This window comes from Mandrillus leucophaeus, unplaced genomic scaffold, assembly GCF_000951045.1.
Source record: "Mandrillus leucophaeus isolate KB7577 unplaced genomic scaffold, Mleu.le_1.0 Scaffold900, whole genome shotgun sequence".
NCBI lineage: Eukaryota > Metazoa > Chordata > Mammalia > Primates > Cercopithecidae > Mandrillus > Mandrillus leucophaeus.
The window spans coordinates 588,983-610,171 of NW_012109809.1; the positions used below are offsets into that span (position 1 = coordinate 588,983).

The window sequence follows — 21,189 nt, forward strand, 5'->3', positions numbered from 1 at the left end:
TAGGTCTGAATCTGGGTTCTGTAGCTACCTGTGTGACCCTGGCCAAGCTATTTAGCTTCTTTGTGTCTCCGTTTCCTCATGTATAAAACAGGATAACTAGAATATCTACCTTCTTGGGTTATCACGAGGATTTATATATATGAATGTATACAGTTATGTGTCGCTTAACAATGGGGATATGCTCTAAGAAATGTAAGGTTAGGCTGTTTCATTTTTGCGCAAACATCAGGGTGTACTTACTCAAACCTATATAGTATTAGCCTACTACATACCTAGCCTATATTGTATGGTCTATTGCACCTGGGCTACAAACTTGCAAAGCATGTTACTGCACTGAACGTTGTAGGCAATTGTAACACCATGGTAAGTACTTCTGTATCTAAACAGACCTAAACATAGAAACTACACTAAAAATATGGTATTACAACCTTATAGGACCACTATCATATCTGTGGTCCATCATTGACCAAAATATCTGTACACATAACAACATTCCAGTTAACAAAGTGCTACATATACAAAGGTAGTCCCATAAAATTATAATGGGTGTCATCTGCCATTCTCTAACCCGAAAAACATAAAGGAAAAAAAGATTATAATGGAGCTGAAAAATTCCTATTTTTTAATGACATAATAGCTGTTGTAACATCATAGTGCAACATATTACTCATGCGCTTTTGGTGATGCTGATGTAAACAAACCTAATGCAAAACATGTTGAGGAATCCCTAGCTTACCCACGGGGTGACCCTCCCAAAGGTAGCTCAGACTTTAAGGTTGGGTGCGGTGGCTCATGCCTATAATCTCGGCACTTTGGGAGGCCAAGGCAGTGGATCACATGAGGCCAGGAGTTTGAGACCAGCCTAGCCAACATGGTGAAACCCTGTCTCTACCAAAAATACAAAAATTAGCTGGGCGAGGTGGCACACACCTGCAGTCCTAGCTACTTGGGAGGCTGAGGTGGAGGGATCGCTTGAGCCTGAGAGGCAGAGATTACAGTGAGCCGAGATCACACCACTGCACTCCAGCCTGTGTGACAGTCAGACACTGTCTCAAATAAATAAATGACTTTAAAAAAAAACAGAAAGCCAATCTCTTCACACATTACATCAGACCCCAAGTGAAAGGGTTACTGTCTACTTTAGAATTCTCACGCATTTAAATGATTCCCACCTATCCCCAGAGCAAAATAGTCAACAGCAGTTAGCTAAAACTCACAGAGTGCTTGCTGAGTGCCAGACACAATCCCCATCTTTTTTTTAATTTTTATTTTTCATAACTTTGTGGGGATAGTTTTATCTAATCCCCATTTAACAGATGAGGAAAGTGAGGCACAGAGAGATTTAGAAACCTAATTAGAGAGCCCGCTCTCATGCAACTAGTGGCCAGTGTAGATAATAGGAAAAATCATTGCTGTTCTCTTTCATAATATACTTTTGCAAGATGATGAAATTGCCTAACAATGCATTTCTCAGCAACACATTCCCATCGTTAAGCAATGCATGACTGTTCATATATGACACTTAGAATGGTGTCTGGGACACAGTAAACAGCATGAGCATTAGTTCAGTTATCTGAGGAGAGTCTCAGTCTTTCCAACAGGAAGCCCTCTGCCTGCACCACTGCCCCCTGTTCCCACGGTCCTGTGGCTTTGCTCTATGGATTACTCCTTCTCCTACACCTTTTCCTCTCTGGTGATTCCTTCTCCTCTGTCTGAAAATGTACTCAAGTCCCTCTCTCCCCTCAAAATAAACAAAAAGCAATCTTGATCAGATTATCCAGTAGATCTACCATTCTACTTCCCTACTTCCCCTCTCACCCCCACCACACCCACACTCCCAATCTCCAAGAAGCTGCTAATGCTCAGCACTTCCATCTCCACTCATTCCCGGCGCTTTGCAATCTGGGGCAGCACGCTCCTGCCTTTATGCAGATTGGACGCCCTGAATGAGAAGGCGCATTTCGCACTTTCCCCAGGAAAATTAGAAGTAAAATGACCAGAAATAAGCGAAGCGCTTAGAAATAAAGATATCAGGACTACAGTAGGCTCAGTGCCTCTCTCTGTCATCTTATTATTTTAATGATTTGTGGAGTAAATTGACTTCTTACCTCCACAGAACTCTTGAACTTTTTTTTTTTTTTTTTTTTTTTTGAGACAGGGTCTCACTCTGTTACCCAGGCTGTAGTGCAGTGTTGCAATCTCGGCTCACTGTAACCCCCGCCTCCTCTCGGGTTCAAGCAATTCTCCTACCTCAGCCTCCCGTGTAGCTGGGATTATAGGTGCCTGCCACCACACCTGACTAATTTTTATATTTTTAGTAGAAATGGGGTTTTGCCATCTTGGCCAGGCTGGTCTCGAACTCCTCACCTCAAGTGATCTGCCTGCCTCGGCCTCCCAAAGTGCTGGGATTACAGGTGTGGGCCACTGTGTCCAGCTGGACTTTAAGAGCAGAATCTGTATATCAGCTTAAGTAGAAAGAATACAGAGTTGGATTTGAAGTTCTGACATTTACCAGACCTATAACACAGTTATGATTTTTTTTAATCAAGTACAACCTTTCAAGCCTCAATTACAATGGTCTATAAAACAGAGATGAGAAGATTAGGACCTCCCCTTGGGATCCTGAAAGAATTCAGTAAGGAACTGTGTGTGAGAACATGTGATGCACTATGTGCTTTCAAGTCTAAAGGCGGTGCCAGTCTTGAAGTAGGTGCTCGCTGTTTGTCAGTCATGGTTAGGATGGTTTCTGTTAAAAGCGTGAAGTGAACTAGATAATTATCTTGTAGACCCCGAGGGACCATCTCTAATACTGATTAACAAGCACACCTAAAAACTAAACTCAATTATTTTCAGGGAAAGGAAATACAGGAAAAATATGTTGTTATGCAGCCAAATGTCTCCCTGAAAAATCTGTGGGGTTTCTTTGGCTATCTAGACGGACAGAGAATTCCCTCAGGGCCACCAACTCCCTGCCCTGTGGTCCACCTGCCTCTGCCCCTGGCAACAGAGCTCTGCCCAGTTGCCATAGTAACCTGGGGAAAAAGGCATCTTGTCATTTGGTCCTCCCACGCTCACCACTACAGAGCAACATATATTCCCTCCAGCATACTAAGTCCAGTCGAGTAGCTTCTAGAAAGAACTACCCTCCAAAGAATCCACTGTCTTATTAAGGACACATATTTCACCCTTGACATAAAACCCAGGCTTCTATTCACATTGCCCCTGGCTCCACCTTAAACTTCAGAGACATGGGTGTCCCCACCTTACTGAGGGCCCGCATCATTCAAATACCTGAGGAACTTTCTCATATTCTGCCTTACTCATACTTAGAAGAAGAAATTTAGTTCTTTTATTCTTATCTCATGAACCAATTCCTCACCTGCGTTTTTAAAAATTACTATCACACACAAAAAAATACAAATAAAAATTATGATTACTCAGAAGTCTCTCTAAACCTATTGTGGTTTGGTAGCTTTCCAATTTAAAAATAAATAAAATAAAAATTGAATAAATGGCCAGGACTGGTGGCTCACACCTATAATCCCAGCACTTTGGGAGGCCAAGGTGGGGGATCATGTGAGGCCAGGAGTTACAGACTAGCCTAGGCAACATGGTGAAACACCATCTCTACAGAAAATACAAAAATTAGCTGGGCATGGTGGCTCATGCCTGTAGTCCCAGCTACTCAGGAGGCCAAGGCAGAAGGACCACTTGAGCTGGGGGGGCGGAGGTTGCACTGAACTGTGACCACACCACTGCACTCCAGCTTGGGTGACAGAGGGAGACCCTGCTTAAAAAAAATTGAATAAATATTCAGTGCTACTCACCTGTGTCAACATTTCCCTCAAATCCACTTGCCTCTACTACTATTTCTGGCTATATGCCTATCTTATTTGTACTTTAAAAACAGACATAAATATAAAGTAAGTATATATTTAATTACTAACATATGCTAAAAGTCAGGTTTATTTATTTTTATTTTCTTCCTTTTTGAGACAGGGTCTGGCACTGTCACCTAGGCTAGAGTGCAATAATGTGATCATGGTTCACTGTAGCCTCAATCTCCTGGGCTCAAGTGATCCTCTCACCTTGGCCTCCCACAGTGCTGGCATTTACAGGAATGAGCTACCATGCCCAGCCTATTTTGATTTTCATTTATATTAAACACATTCTGAAGTAATATAACTTGATTTAATTAATCCTATTAACTTTTTGGCCAATGACGTTTTTCTGACTTGTTTTTTCCACCTCTGCGTTTTGTTAGGCAGATGCAAGTAAATCTCTGACCACAATTACCATTTATCTAGGATCCTCTATATTTTAGACCTTTTCCTGATGATTTTTTGCACTGTTTTTCTACTTAAAATAAACCAGCAGATGGGTGGGCTATGAAATGTTTTACTTTTAAAAAATATTAAGGTTGGAGGTGAACTATTCTTAAAAGACAAAAATATATCATTTTAAAGAAAATGCCCATTATGAATGACTCTAACACATTCAAGGAGAAAAAAGTGTATTTCTCCCTACTGACTGAAAAACACTGGCCATAAGTCAAAGAAATTCATGCGATCAGTATTATCATAATTTCCATACAGCATCTATGAAAAACATGCCAGATGTTTCTTTTACATAGACAGTGTTCCAGAAGGAAGTCTGCACAGTGCCTGGGCCCATTCTGTTAAAGAGATTATGCTACTGCTCTATACCATTAAAGAAAACACAACAGTGGCCGGGCGCGGTGGCTCAAGCCTATAATCCCAGCACTTTGGGAGGCCGAGACAGGCGGATCACGAGGTCAGGAGATCGAGACCATCCTGGCTAACACGGTGAAACCCCGTCTCTACTAAAAAATACAAAAACTAGCCGGGCGAGGTGGCGGACGCCTGTAGTCCCAGCTACTCGGGAGGCTGAGGCAGGAGAATGGCGTGAACCCGGGAGGCCGAGCTTGCACTGAGCTGAGATCTGGCCACTGCACTCCAGCCTGGGTGACAGAGTTAGATTCTGTCTCAAAAAAAAAAAAAAAAGAAAAAGAAAAAAAGAAAATGCAACAAAATTTAATCATACTGTCATCTCTTTACATTTTCACTTTAGCTTGATCAAGTTCCAATAGATCTTGTTTGCTTCTTCTGAAAGACTACAGCCTATAAGACACAATTCATTAAAATACTTTAGTTCAATCAAAATAAGTATATGAGAGGTATAAAGACCTTTAAATCCCCATGTTTGAAAACATATCCTATCCTTTAAAAAAAATAAGATTTTTTTAATGCATAAAGAAACCAGTGGGGTAAAGAACTAGGAAAGTCTACGCGTAAAAAAAGGACAGTAGACTATAACATATCAACTGAAAGTACTATAATACAATTATTTTTGAGACATATTGCATAAATATATTATGTGTTAATTTTTTTGTTTTATTTTGAGACGGTGTCTCACTCTGTCACCCAGGCTGGAGTGCAGTGGTGTGATCTTGGCTCACTGCAACCTCCGCCACCCGGGTTCAAGTGATTTTCCTGCCTCAGCCTCCTGAGTAGCTGGGACCACAGGCATGTGCCACTATGTCCGGCTAATTTTTTGTATTTTTAGTAGAGATGGGGTTTCACCATGTTAGCCAGGATGGTCTTGATCTCCTGACCTTGTGATTCACCCGCCTCGGCCTCCTAAAGTGCTGGGATGACAGGCGTGAGCCACCGTGCCCGGCCTGTGTTAAAATTTTAAAAGCATGTCACAAAGTTTTATGTAGAGAAATGCAAAAGAGGGCTGGGCACAGTGTCTCACGCCTGTGATTCCAACACATCAGGAGGCTGAGGCAGGAGGATCACTTGAAGCCAGCCTCATCAACATAGTGAGACTCCATCTCTATAAAAAAGAAAAAAAAGCAAAACAAACAATGGCATGTCTTCTTTCTAAATCTGAGAATAATGTTAAGAAAGTAACTACAGGCATATCTTATTTTACTACATTTTGCTTTATTGCACTCTGCAGATAGTGCATTTTTTACAAAGTGATTTGTGGAAACCCTGCAGCAAGCAAGTCTATTAGCACATTTTTCCAACAGTATGTGCTCACTTCATGTCTCTGCGTCACATTCTGGTAATTCTTACAATATTTAAAACTTTTTCATTATTATCATATCTGTTATGATGATCTGATCAGTATCTTTGACATTACTATTGTAATCATTTTGGACGCCACAAACCATGCCCATATAAGACAGCAAACTTAATTAATAAATGTTGTACATGTTCTAACTACTCCACCAACAGGCCATTTCCTTGTCTCTCTCCCTCTCTTCAGGCCTCCTATTTCCTAAGACACAATATTGAAATTAGGCCAGTTAATAACCCTACAATAGCTTCTAAGTGTCACACTTTAAAGCAAAAGCTAGAAACGATTAAGCTTTGAAAGGAAGGCATGCCAAAAATGAGACAGGCCAAAAGTGAGCTCTCTTGTACCAATTACCCAAGTTGTAAACGCAAAAGAGTTCTTGAAGGAAATTAAAGGTGATTCTTTAGTGAACACACAAATAACAAGAAAGTGAAACAGCCTTATTGCTGATGTGAAGAAAGTTTTAGTGGTCAAAATAGATCAAACACTTCCTTAAGCCACAACCTAATCCAGAGCAAGGCCCTAACTCTCTTCAATTCTGTGAAGCTTAAATGAGGTGAAGAAGCTGCAGAAGAAAAATCTGTAACTAGCAGAGGCTGGGTCATGAGGTTTAAGGAAAGATATTGTCTCTATAACATAAAAGTGCAAGGTGAAACAGAATGTGCTGAAGTAGAAGCTGCAGCAAGTCAATTGGGAAGATCTCAGATAACTGATGAAGGTGGCTATAAGAAACAACAGGTTTTCAGCTGGGCCAGTGGCTCACTCCTGTAATCCCAGCACTTTGGGAGGCCTAGGTGGGAGGATCACTTGAGGCCAGGAGCTCAAGACCAGCCCGGGCCACAATTAATCAATCAATAAACAAACAACAAACAAACAATGTAGACAAAACAGCTTTATATTGGAAGAAGATGCCATCTAGGACTTTCATAGCTAGAGAGAAGTCAACGCCTGGCTTCAAAGTTTCAAAGGATAGGTTGACTCTGTTTTAAAATCAGTCAGTGCTGATTTTAAGTTGAAACCAATGTTCACTGACCATTCCAAAAATACCAAGGCCCTTAAGAATTATGCTAAATCTACTTTGCCTGTGCTCTGTAAGTGGAACAACAAAGCCTAGATGATCCCACATCTGTTTATACCATGGTTTACTGAATATTTCAAGCCCACTGTTGAGATCTACTGCTCAAGGGGAAAAAAAAAATCCTTTAAAAATATTACTGCTCAGGGGAAGTGGGGGAGAGCATCGGGAAAAATATCTAAATGCGTGCCAGGCTTAATACCTAGGTGATGGGTTGATAGGTGCAGCAAACCACCATGGCATATGTTTATCTATGTAATAATCCTGCACATTATACATATGTATCCAAGAACTTAAAATATATGAATAAATATTACTGCTCCCTGACAACACACCTAGTCACCCAAGAGCTCTGATAAAAATGCACAAGGAAATAAATGTTGTTTTCATGCCTGATAACACAATATCCATTCTACATCCCATGGGGTAATTTTGGCATTCAAATCTTTTTATTTTAAACATACACTCTACTCTGTAAGACTATAGTTGCCATAGGTAGTGATTCCTCTGACAGACATGAGCAAAGCTAATCAAAAAACCATCTGGAAAGAATTCACCGTTTTAGATGCCATTTTCAGAAGAGGAGGTATTGGTATTTTTATCAACATGAACAAGAGTTTGGAAGAAGTTGATTCCAGTCCTTATGGAAGACTTTGAGGGGTTTAAGACTTAAGTGGAAGAAGTAACTGCAGATGTGGTAGATACAGCAAGAGAACTATAATTAAACTTAGAACCTGAAGATGTGAATGAATTGCTGAAATCTCGTGATAAAACTTGAACTGATGAGGAATTGCTCTTATGGGTGAGCCAAGAAAATGGTTTCTTGAGATGGAATCTACTCCTGGTAAAGGTGCTGTTAACATTTTTGAAATGACAACAAAGGATTTAGAATATTATATGAGCTTACTTGATAAAGCAGTGGCAGGGTTTGAGAGGACTGATTCCAATTCTGAAAAAAGTTATACTGTGAGTAAGGCACAACCAAATAGCACTGCATGTTGCAGATAAATCTTTTGTGAAAGGAAGAGTTGAATCGATGTGGCAAACTTCATTGCTATCTTATTTTTAAAAATCGCCGGCTGGGCGCGGTGGCTCACACCTGTATTCCCAACACTTCGGGAGGCTGAAGTGGGTGGGTCACTTGAGGTCAGGAGTTTGAGACCAGCCTGGCCAACATGGTGAAACTGCATCTCTACTAAAATTATAAAAAATTAGCTGGATGTGGTGGCGGGTGCCTGTAGTCCCAGCTACTAGGGAGGCTAAGGCAAGAGAATCACTTGAAGTCAGGAGGCAGAGGTGCAGCAGTCAGCCAACATCGGGCCACTGCACTCCAGCCTGGGAGACAAAGTGAGATTCACAAAAAAAAAAAAAAAAAAAAAAAAAAAAAAAAAAAAAAATTGCCACAGCCACTCCAACCTTCAACAATCGCCAGCTTGTTCAGTCAGCAGCCATCAACATCAAGGCAAGACGCTCCACCAGCAAAAAGATTACAACTCACTGATGGCTCGGATAATTGTTAGTATTTTTTTAAGGAATAAAGTATTTTTAAATTAAGGTATGTACATTTTTATACATAATGCTGTTGCATACTTCATAGATTACAGTATAGTGTAAACATAACTTTAATATGCACTGGGAAACCAAAAAATTTGCATCGCTTGCTTTATGATGATGTTTGCCTTATTGCGGTGGTCTGGAACCAAACCCACAATATCTCAGAGGTATGCATGAATATTTTCCTTTCTCCCAAGACAACTTGTAAATTGAAATCTCTGCCTAAGATGATTTAGGCCTTGGTCTTCGTGATCTGATGGAAAAGATGACCTTTCATAGCTTTAGCTTTGTTATTCTATAATCAGAATGAAAGAATAATCACCATACGAGAAATTTGTTCCTTTTAATTCTACTCAGCATTTTCTTAAAATTCTGTCTTTCCTCAAAATCCAAATTACAATCCCAGAGCTGGGATATGGTCTTAGCAATCTGGAATAAGAAATATCAATTTATCCAAACCAAAAATTTTCAACCTGCAGTCATTAGACTTCACCAGAGCAAAGCTTTTGGCTATTTGCAACTTTAGGAAACTAATCTCACTGACTTGGCTTCAGGGAAGATGAATTAGACATACTTTTCCCTGTTTCTCCCACTAAGTATAACTCAGAACCCTGTACGTTATATGGAGGGAAAAACAGAAGAAGACTCTGAAAGGTGGAAAGAAGGCAGACTGGGGACCCAAGGAAACACACAGAAGTGTGTCTCTGGGATTTTTCTTTGCCTCAAGTATGCTAGTCTTAAACCTGATTAACCAGTGACCGCAACAACCAGCCCAATTTCCACAGAACTCTGCTGAGTGAAAAAAGCCAAACCCACAGGTTACATGCTATATGGTTATATTCTGAAATGATAAAATTATAGAAATGGAAAAGAAATCAGTGGTTATCAGGGGTTAAGGAGAAGGGAAGCTGGTGCAGCTATAAAAGGCCAACATGAGAGACCACTGTGGTGTTAGAACTGTTCTGTATCTTCACTGTATCAATGTCAATATCCTAGCTCTGATATTGTCCTATAGTTTGGCAAGATGTTACCATTGGAGGAAACTGGGTAAAGGATACACGGGATTCCTCTGAATTATGTCTTATGATTGCATGTGAATCTCCAATTATTCAACATAAAGAGATTATTTTGTTTAAGTGACTTCTAATAAACACCTTCTTAACTGGCACATTGAGATGGCTGAAACAAAAGAAAAAGTGCTGGATGTGTTACCCTTGTAATGCTTGTTTTGGATTTTTTTTTTTTTTTTTTGAAAAATCAATCTCCAACTTTAAAAATATTCTCTACAGCAAATATTCCCATAATCTTTTCTCAAGCTGGGGAAGAGAAATTCACATTATAAGAACTAGCCAGTGCAGCCTGGACACAGTGGTTCACGCCTGTAATCCTAGCACTTTGGGCGGCCAAGGCGGGCAGATCACCTGAGGTCAGGAGTTCCAGACTAGCCTGGCCCATATGGTGAAACCCCATCTCTACTGAAAATACAAAAATTAGCCAGGCATGGTGGTGGGCACCTGTAATCCCAGCTACTTGGGAGGCTGAGGCAGTAGAATTGTTTGAACCCAGGAGGTGGAGGTTGCAGTAAGCTGAGATCGCGCCACTGCACTCTAGCCTAGGCAACAGAGGGAGACTCCATCTCAGGAAAAAAAAAAAAAGAAAGAAAGAATTAGCCAGCACAATCACTAAACCTATTAGCTGATGATAAATTTTTAAAATGGTAGCTCAATAAATGGTCAACTTTTAGCTTTAGATATACTAGGCCAGGCATGGTGGCTCACACCTGTAATCCCAATACTTTCAGAGGCTGATGGGAGCAAATAACTTGAGGCCAGGAGTTCGAGAACAGCCTGGCCAACATGGCAAAACCCTGTGTCTACTAAAAATACAAAAATTACTCGGGCATGGTGGCATGCACCTATAATCCCAACGACTCAGCAGGCTGAGCCGAGATCATGCCACTGCACTCCAGCCTGGACAACACTCTGCTCAAAAAAATAATAAATAAATATAAAGTAATTTGACAACAAATATGGGGACCACTTTTACCAGAAACAATCAATAGTCCTCTTTCACTTCATGTATCTCCAAACACACACACACACACATATATATATACACACACATATATATGTATGTATTTTATTTTTTTTTTTGACAGAATTTCACTTCCTTGCCCAGGCTGGAATGTAATGGCTCGATCTCAGCTCACCTCACGGGTTCAAGCAATTCTCCTGCCTCAGCCTCCGAAATAGCTGGCATTACAGGCATGTGCCACCATGTCCAGCTAATTTTGTATTTTTTTAGTAGAGATGAGGTTTCACCATGTTGGTCAGGGTGGTCTCGAACTCCTGACCGCAGGTGATCCACCTGCCTCGGCCTTCCAAAGTGCTGGGATTACAGGCGTAAGCCACCATGCCCAGCCTCCACTCCTATATATTTGTTGGTCTTGATATATTTTCAGTTTTCATTTAGTCTGTATTTTTTTCTACAAATTTTATTTATGAGCTTTATTTCTTATTTAGAAACAAGTGTTCATATATTTATGATTTTAAAAAACAATGAGACTTCTTCTATAACTGACATAGGGGCATACAGAGCCTCTTTTTAGTCCAAGTTGCTTTTTGTATTTCAGCATTTAGCCTGAGGAAGCTGAACTATGTGAAGAGTCGGAACATACATCTCTCAAATTCTAAGAATAATTTTTTAATGCATGGCACCATCAAGAGGCAATAGCTTGTACTGCCACTCTAAGAACAGAGGATTTGCTCTCAAGAACAGACTACTGCAAAAATTCAGCTTAAGGCTTAGGCTGAATCTGAAGATTAAATCAACTTATGTACCTGCCAGTGGCCATTCTAGCTCAGAGTATAGGAAGAAAGCCATTGTTTCTCAAGATCCTTTCGAAAGTCTTGAGTCACTAAGTTTATTCGGTTGGTAAACAAACCTCTCACCCCGTTTGCAATTTAGCTGGCTTCTTCCAGCTAGTGCAGCCATTTTTTTTTTAAAATAAATTAAAATTATACTCAGGATGTAGCAAACGGAAGGGCCACATCAGGAAGGAGATTCAAGTCAGACTGGAGGACGAAACAGTTTTCAGTACTTAAACTTGTCTTCACATTTCAAAGACATTCTTCTAAAAAAAAAAAAAAGATTAATGCTATGACTAAACAACAATAAGCATGCTCTTAACATTGTCCATTCTGCTATCCAAACAAAAAATACTGTCAAACTTATAATATGGCTCAACATAGCCAAAAAGGTCTGAATGCCCAACTTGTTTTGGGGGGTCAGGAGTCACCAGGAAATAGAGACAGCAAGCAGCAAATAGAGAAGCAAAAATCTACATGTGGAGTCACTTTGACCTGACCACGCTCACTAGTCTTGGGTTCCTAAACAATTTTTCCTGATTACAACATTAAATAATACCAACCCGTTTGTTTTCTGGCCTTTAAAATAGGGTCTGCATCTGACTACCTTTCAGAGATTAGAGAACATATAAATTTATTTTATAAAATACCAAAAGTCCTTAAACAAATATGCTCAATTAGTCTTTTACTTAATTTTAGAAATATTAGATCTATGATCTGCTCAACGGTACACAAGCAAGACTCTTGGACCTGAAGCCTTGGTTTTTGTATGACCTTGGAGAGCAACAATTCTTACAAAGAATGCTAGAAAATTTTCAAAGTAAAGAAAAATAACTCTTTCATCTTTTTATTTTTAATTGAAATTTGGAAAAGAATTGCTCCTTTCTGGAAGTAAAAAAGAATGTATTTATACTGAGGTATCTTCATTTTTTGCATAGAGCTTCACTGTTACCTAGAACTAAATGCCTATCATCTGGGAACCAGGGATGCAACCTACAGTCACAGATTAAGGAAACCCAGAATGAATGTCAAGAATGGGTATCAAAAACATTCAATTACTCTTTTTAAAAACATGTAAAGAATGCTTCCTATGCTCTAGTCATCTGGCTAGGAGGTGCATCTATAGTGGTGAGCAAGATAGGTAGGGTCCCAGCCTCTTACTTATTAAAATTATTTAGTTATAAAGTGCTCTCATAGGAGTTATAAGGACAAAACACCTTCAATGGTAGGAATTGCTGACCCAGACATTTCACCTATTCACATAACTACCACAGAAACATTAATATGTGCCTTAAAAGAAAGCCAACCTTATTTTCAAGGAATCCATATGCAATGTAAAAAATTCATATGTATGTAAGAAATCAGAAAACCTTACTCCATGATGCTTCATGAGAGCTGGCATCACATTACACCACGTTTGAGAAATAAGTATCAACGTGGCCCTGCATAGTTCTAAATGGCGACAATGCTATTTATCAAGGCACTACAGATGACCACTACCAGCCAGAAAGAAAATATTGGATGGCTACAATGCAATTCGTGGGAATCCACTGGTTCTCCACAAAAGAACACAGGTGCTTTTGGCAACGTAACCAAATGAATACTCTTAAAAGCATCAGGGTTTGCTTTCATTTTTTTATTTTCCCCTTTTCTTCTTAAAATGACTTTCACTGCCTTGGACCATAAAAAGCTCTAGACAGCCATCACTACCTCTGGACTACTTGGAGGAAGGCAGGTGTCAAACAGGATGAATACAAGAATACCCTACTTTATAATGATTTTTCTAACCTCTAAAACAGCAGTCCCCCAAATTTTTGGCAACAGGATTGGTCTCATGGAAGACAATTTTTCCAGGGACATGGGGGAGGGATGGTTTTGGGATGATTCAAGCACATTACATTTATTGGGCACTTTATTTCTATTATTATTACAGTGTAATGTGTAATGCAGTAATTATATAACTCATCATAATATAGAATCAGTGGGAGCCCTGAACTTGTTTACCTGCAACTAGTCGGCCCCATCTAGGGGTGATGGGGGACAGTGACAGATCATCAGGCATTAGACTCTCATAAGGAGCGCACAACCTAGATCCCTCACATGTTCAGTTCACAACAGTGTTCACGCTCTTTTGAAAATCAAATGCCACCACTGATCTAACAGGAGTTGGAGCTCAGGCAGTAACATGAGTGACGGGGAGTGGCTGGAAATACTAATGAACCTTTGCTGGCTTACCACTCACCTCCTGCTGTGCAGCCCCATTCCTAACAGGCCACAAACCGCTACTGGTCTAAGGCCCATGGCCCGGGGGATGGGGACCCCTGATCTAGAACATCTAACTTGTCAAAGAATCAGCATCCCAGCTCTCTAGCAACACCTTATCCATTAATGTCCTCTACTTGAAACATAGCTCAGAGGAAGTTAAAATGACCCACCAACCAGTCCAAATGGATGTCACAAGGTCTATGAACTGAAATGCACACACTTCATGTACTGGGGACCTCCTTGAGACCTCACTTGTACTTAGTCACTCTTAGTTCAGAACACTTCAAATCAAGACTTGATAACTGGTTTCTAAGATCATAAAAAACGAAATGGCTGGCAAAAATGACCAAAGCATGAATTGGTAGCTGAGAGCAAAAACAAAAAAGAAAGAAAAATTATTTTTTTAAAAAAAGAACAAACTAAACATCTCAAATAGCACAGCAGCTGGAAGTTATTTAATACAGACTCAAAGTAGATTGTTTACCTCATTAATAGGTCCTCGGAGGTGCATAATTATAGTTCAATCTTTAGTACTCAATGAAACTACCTTGCGTTTTCAAATAAAGATTGAACACATTAAAAAAAAATCCAGGTGGAACACTAGTATAATCACAGCTGAGCTAAAAATATTACAGATATTATGCTTAGTGAACCAGCTTTACCCCACCTGGTTTCTTCATTAATGAGTTAAAGAAATCTTTGGCATCTATTCGTTCTTCATTTATATAAGAGTTGCATTTACTTTTTGAAAATTATGCTTTGACAATTTGGAGGTCCTAATAAAATGCACAAGTGACTCACTCTATCCAGTCAATTAAATTGCACTGCCCATGAAGTATATCTCATGGGCTGGATGCCTAGACATATCTTTTCTTGGCTTCTGAGGTAAATCACAAATGGCAGTAGAACATCAGCTTCACTGACTCACTATTCTCTGCAGTTTTTGTTTTACTGAATCTGTGCTACAGTTTTTGTTTCTAATCCTTGGCCTGGGATTCTGGTTTGCATACAACTGATAGCTATTTCCACTGGTGGCAACCATGACTAGGAATCTGGTTTCATGATCTGACCACGTGGAGAGTTGTCAGGTAGAACTGGAATCCAGCCTTGGTCAGGTGAGAGATGACAGATTATTTGTTTGTTGTTGTTGTTTATAATTTGTTTGTTTTTCTATTTGTGTACTCAGATCAGGAATATATTTAGTGCCTGATGGAAAAGCAGTCTTTTGAGATCTGTGTTCCAGTGAGATTTTGTGTTCCAGTGTTCACTTTTGATCTGTAATTGGAGCTGTAGGACTTATGCCATAAACCTTTCATCTGTCTCTCTACCTGGAGGCGGGGGGAGGGGGAAATACTCTGTGTAGGTGAAGTATTTTTCTATCTCCCAAGGATAATAATAAATTAAATAGAGGAGGCCTACTGTTCTGATTGGTTTACAGAGACTAACAAGTAGTTGGAGAAATCTAAAATTCCCAGAATTTCAAGAATTTATTTTCTTGAAGTAAATTTTGTTAAATTCTAATGCTTTAAATGGCTTTTTTAAATAATGGGGTCTCACTCTGCCACCCGGGCTGGAGTTCAGTGGCATGAACATGGCTCACTGCAGCCTCAATCTCCTGAGCTTAATCAATACTCCCACCTCAGCCTCCCAAGTAGCTGGGACTACAGGTGTGCACCACCACACCCAGCTAATTTTTGTATTTTTTGTAGAGACAGGGTTTTGCCATGTTGCCTGGGCTGGTCTCAAATTCCTGGGCTCAAGTGATCCTCCCACCTTGGCCTCCCAAAGTACTGGGATTACAAGTATAAGCCACCTCACCCAGTCTAACTGTGCTCTCTTAAAAAAAAAAAAAAAAGACCTGATTTGATAATTTGGTTTTAAAAACACCTTTAGGGACACATGTTCTCAGAATCTCCTGGGGCTGTGTCATGGGCAAATATAACTTTTAAGAAAGAAAATACATTTTAAAAACAACAACAACAAAACAGCTATACATCTTTTCCTTGTTTCATCAATGTATAGTATAATACAAGTATAATCTCATTTTTTAAAAAAAACTTGAATGTTTTATGATGAAGAGATTAGTTTACCTGAACTTTTAAACTGCCTTTTATTAGTCTGCCAAAAACATAAGCTAAGATTACTTCCATAATATTAAGAAAAATATAAACTTTGTGCTCACCTAAACTGAATTATAACTGTGACCAACCTTTTCACATTTTCCGTAATTATGTCCTGTGATGTGTTAGCTTGAACATAATTTCTAATACCTTTAAGTATTTTTGATGTGTGTCTGGTTGTTCCAGAATGTGGAAGAGCACAATGAAGAGCAGAAGTTGATGGAAACAGAAAATTGCAGCTCTGCAAAAGGGGAGTTAGATTTAACTGGTTTATAATGCTTGCAAATAAAAAGGCTATAAAGAAGTAACAAAATTTTAAGAATTTGGCAAAGTTTGCATGATTTTGATGCAATTATTCATAAAGTATGTTTAATGTAATGCACTAAAAATGTAATATATGACAAGCACCCTGTTAATGTAAAACTAAAATGCAGTTATTGCTATTGAAATGACAGACTGAACTTGGAGAAATCAGTCTATGCTTGTAAAAGGCAGTAAAAGGTTATTCTACATAATCTGCCCAAAGAACAGAGATTAGTATCTTACAAGAGTTTTCCTGAGCTTTGCGCTGATTGGAACGTATTCTTGCATATTTAAAAAAACAAAAAGAGTTTTCTTCATTTTTGAATGATTTGAGGCTTCTTGCTCATCATAAAATAATCCATTGCCATTTGATTAAACAGCCAAACCACAAACATTCACTACTCTCAGGTATACACAATTCTTTATGACTCAAGTGACAAAACCTCTCATTTTGCCTTCAAGATCAGGCAGACCCTAAATACAGAAAAAAAAAAAATTTCCAAGATATCTATTCCTGAACCACTTTTACGTTTTCCCAGAGAACCTCTCGGCAATCACAAAGAATTGCTTTTTAATTTTACAAAAGGAAAGAGGCTAGAAATAATCAGGTTTGTTCACTGTGCCCCTAAAAATTTCTCAAATCAAATGAGGAAGTTGCCTGCCCTTAAGATAATTTTATACAGGTAAAATATTATTTTGAATATTATAGGTAATGTTCAAAGATTGGGTACTTTACAGAAAGGCCCTGAATATATGTCAGTGCCCTCACTCTCTGTAATATGTTCTAAAAAATTGATTTAAAGGGTTTTAACTCTCCTTCATGCTGTTATTGTTTGTTAAATTAACCATAAATTAACCATAGCCACTTAACTCTTACATTCACCAAGTATTCTCTACTTTCCCCGTAAGCTTGCCTACAAAATATAATATCTCGTTAATGAAGAAAAGACAGTTTTAGAACCTTGTGGACAGAACTTTACCAGGTATTCTTAACTCTTTAATATTTCAAAGAATTGCATAGAGAAAATTAGACAGTACTAGGCACCCAAATCAGATTTTCAGGACTTTTTAGTCCAGAAATAGATGACTTCATGAAACCAAATTAAGAGCCCAAGAAACAGAGGAATAAGAATTAATTACATAGAAGTGATTGAGTTGATAATAAAAATTGAATTTCTAAACGTGGATATGTGTTTTGGAATATTACTAGTATTATTTTTAATGTTCTATTTTTTCAGGGGGAAAACGCTTTGGCATTCATACTGCTCTATCTCTAATCCTCTATTCAGCTAACTCTGATTTTGCAAACTAAATGAAATATTATTTTAATGGTAAATTGTTCTCACTGATCTCTGAGAATTCAGGAAGTAATCTGAGTCACTTTACTTTTTAATGGCAATATCATAATTTGCATAGGCTTGATAAGAATCTGTCATCCCTTTTACCACAATGTAGTCAAACAAATAGACTATGCAACCAAGATCAAGCCTAGAGTGTCAAATTTAAAAATAAACCTCATTTCAACAGATACGATAAGTCCACTATTAAAGAAAAAATATATATAACTTCATATTTACAGCAATATCCACAAAGCTCTCCCAAGAAGTCAAAACTGTTTATGACTTAACGGGCCCAACCTTACAGGCAGTACAGAAGGTCACTTCCTGGATTGCCAAGAATCATACCAGATTTGGAAAATCTGGAGGAAAGAGAAATTCACCAACACTTAGAGATGCTGAACATGAAAGCTAGCAGAGATGAATTTCTTGAGTTTGGTTGCTTATCCTTGGAATAGAAGAGCAAATAGAAGCATTTAAGGAAGACGTCCAGAGTAATGGAAGCCATTAAAAATGCTCTCCCAGATTCCTTGTTAAGTTATCGGATAGAAGTTAATATTCTGGCTTTACAAATAACAGTTGCTTTGCAAGGTATAGCATTATATTTGCTGTCCATAAACAAGACTTTTGTATGTTAATTAAAACATCTTCTGAATTTGTCAGTGAAGCAAGCCCAAACACAATGCCATTTTGTGACCAAGAACAGTCTGCAGAGATTATTTATGATAATAAAGAGGAATGTCATACTGAGTACTGTATAACTGACCCACCTAAAGACTATCTAAATTCTCTAAGGTTATGCACATTTGTTTTCATTCACCATTGTCAGTTAGGATATTTGAAAACTCTGTAAGAACAGACATCAACTTATCAAAAACTGTAAGTGATGCAAATGATTACTGCTCTAAAATGTCAAACATACTTCCTACTGGATGGATGCAAATGGTTTCCGTCCATTATAATCCAAAGGTTACAACAGGTGTGTCCAATCCTGGTACACACTGGAGAAGAAGAACTGTCTTGGGCCACGCATAAAATACACTAACGATAGCTGATGAACTTAGAAAAAAAAAAAAAAAAAAAAAAAAAAAACATCATGTTTTAAGAAAGTTTGAGTTTGTATGGGATGACATTCAAAGCCATTGTGGGCCATGTGCGGCCCACAGGCCACAGGTTGGACAAGGCTGGGTTACAATTTTATTGTCCTATAGGATATTAACCAGTTTTGTGATTCAAAAATCATATTCTAGAATATTTTAGCAACTAAAATACTTCTGATAATCCTATAGTGGTGTTGTAAATCAGCTTCACTATCCTGCAACTTCTCCCGTTAAGGAAATCATGAATCAAAAATGAATGAAAGTAATCTCTGACAGGTGTTCATTCTAAAAGAGAAAAACCTGTGCTTAAAAGAGAATGGGAAAAAGCAGTTGTCTGTTCTCATTCATTGGTGAGACTCTCAAGGGATGTTTCCTCTTGTCTTCTTATTTCCAATAAGTATAAATTCATTTTAAATGGAAAAAGACAACTCAATAGATCTTGTATGTGTAGTTTGGAGTCACTGTACGTGCTAAGAATCAGAGCTAAAGATAGTAAGGTTGTGTATGAACAGTGTGGAGAAAAGCTGAGCACCACTGAGGCAACTCCAACTTTCTAGACAACTTGCTATAAAGACAAATTCACTACCTAATTCTTGGTGAGTCATGATTTCACTGACTACTTCTCTCATAACCATACACATGCAAATTTAATGATATAAATAATACAAGTCAGCATTTCCTCATAGTCTTAAAGAGAAGTTTGTTAAGACTCAGAAATTTCATAAAATTCGCAACTCCTCTGTTATGTTTTTAAAGAATTTATACTTGTGAGAAGTCCGCAGAGCAACTAAATTAACATTAATTCCTGGAGGCCTTCAAGATAGCCAAACATGCCTATTAATAGTGATATGGGAAGAAGCAGCATATAGCAGGAGAGAAGAGAAAGATAGCAGCTGTGGCTGGTGAACATGAATATCCTATATTCCCACATATCCTGGAGTCCATCTCCAAGGCTGCCCTGTAGATGCTGGTTAATGAAACAGTGAGGTCAATCACTGTTAGATGATTACCAATCGCTCCATCTCCTGCTCCCTCAGTCTTTCCTCCCTCTGCCGCCGGTGATAATCCATCAGGTCATCACGTCCTGAAATGGAGCTAATGCTGCTTTTCCGTTCCCGAAGGACAGGCTGGGGGGTTCCTGAGGTCTGTCTGAGGCTTTCCAAATCAGCCTCATCAAATTCCACAGATCCACAAGAGAAGTTCCTCCTGGTCGCAAACACTCTGTCTGACTCTCCAGCAAGAAGTGAATGACTCGGGTTTGTCCCCACGTATGAAGCCCGATCAAAGTCATCAGAGGCGCAGGAGGAGGTGGAGGCCAGAAGCATCTTCCGAGCCACTCGAGGACTGGCAGGGACACTGAGGGTAGAACTTACATAAGGATTGCCTTCAGAAGCAGAGGTTTTATAGGGTAAAGCCCCTGAGCTCAAAGAAGAAAAATTAAGGTAATTGTCATTGTCTATTATGCTATGAGGTAGATCCTTTTCCCCAAGTTTTGTTCGTTTGGAATTGCCCAGAGAGTTTCTTGGAGGCAAGCTGAGAGGTGTCAGCTGGTTCTCTGTGGCTTTGTACAACCTGGGAAGTGATCGGCTGTAGGCTCCCATGTGACTCAGGCTGCTGCTGGAGTACTTTCTAGTTCTCAAATTGATGTTTTCAGATGCAAGCTCCTTGTGTCTAGTTAACTTGGGTTGAAGCGTCAGGCTGTCCTGAATGCTCATTTTCCTGGCTTGCTTTGGGCTTGAAGGCATGCTTGCAGCTCCCGATCTGCTGATAGGAGGGGGGCCAGCATCACTCAGGGAACTTCCATTCCACATGGCCAGGAGCGAGCCAGATGCCTTCTGACCTTCCAGCCCTCCGAGAAAGTAGACATTGTCATGCGATTTATTCCTTGAGCTATACTTGGAATACGGAGGCTTCTCTGAGAGCCTCAAGGCCCTTTCACTGTCCCGGCCAGTATAATGATCAAAGTCTGCTCTTCCAAGTGGATATCCACTGAGGGAGGATGTAGTGCTGAGTAAAGGAGTTGGAGGTTTCATAGCAATATTTTTGTCAGTTCCATCATAAGAGAACTGCTTGCTTCCCTGGATTTTGGCTAAGGAGGGGCTGCTTTTCACACTGGTTCCCAAAGGAGAAGGGCTTCTCTTTGCAGGCACAGGTTGTGAGAGGGTTAAATAGGAGCCAGAATAGTCTCCATTGGCTTTAAATCTCAGACTGGAAGAGTATTTCTTTGGGCTGAGGCTCTCCATCATGTTTTGGAAATCGTTCTCAACAGAATGCACCACGGAGTCTTCCTCTAAGCTACCATTTTCTAACTCTAGCTCCTTTTGTATGTAGCTATGCTCTTCCATAATCTTGCTGGAATCTGTAAAGAAATAAAGAGAAAATTTTGCGTTAAAAAAGATTTTAAAAGAACAATCGCTTGTTAGGCCTACATCTGAACAAATAATCTTGCGGTCTGACCTA

At 39.3% G+C, this 21,189-nt stretch overlaps 1 protein-coding gene across 2 annotated transcripts in view; it reads right to left on the bottom strand.

Moving 5' to 3' along the window:
- Window positions 1-21,189, bottom strand: part of PHLDB2 (pleckstrin homology-like domain, family B, member 2) — a 248,940-nt gene that overhangs the window by 69,320 nt on the left and 158,431 nt on the right. For both annotated transcript variants that reach the window (XM_011969732.1, XM_011969733.1), the window contains one exon: window positions 19,740-21,088. In XM_011969732.1, coding sequence (XP_011825122.1) covers window positions 19,740-21,088 — 1,349 coding nt within the window. The remainder of the gene's footprint in view (window positions 1-19,739; window positions 21,089-21,189) is intronic.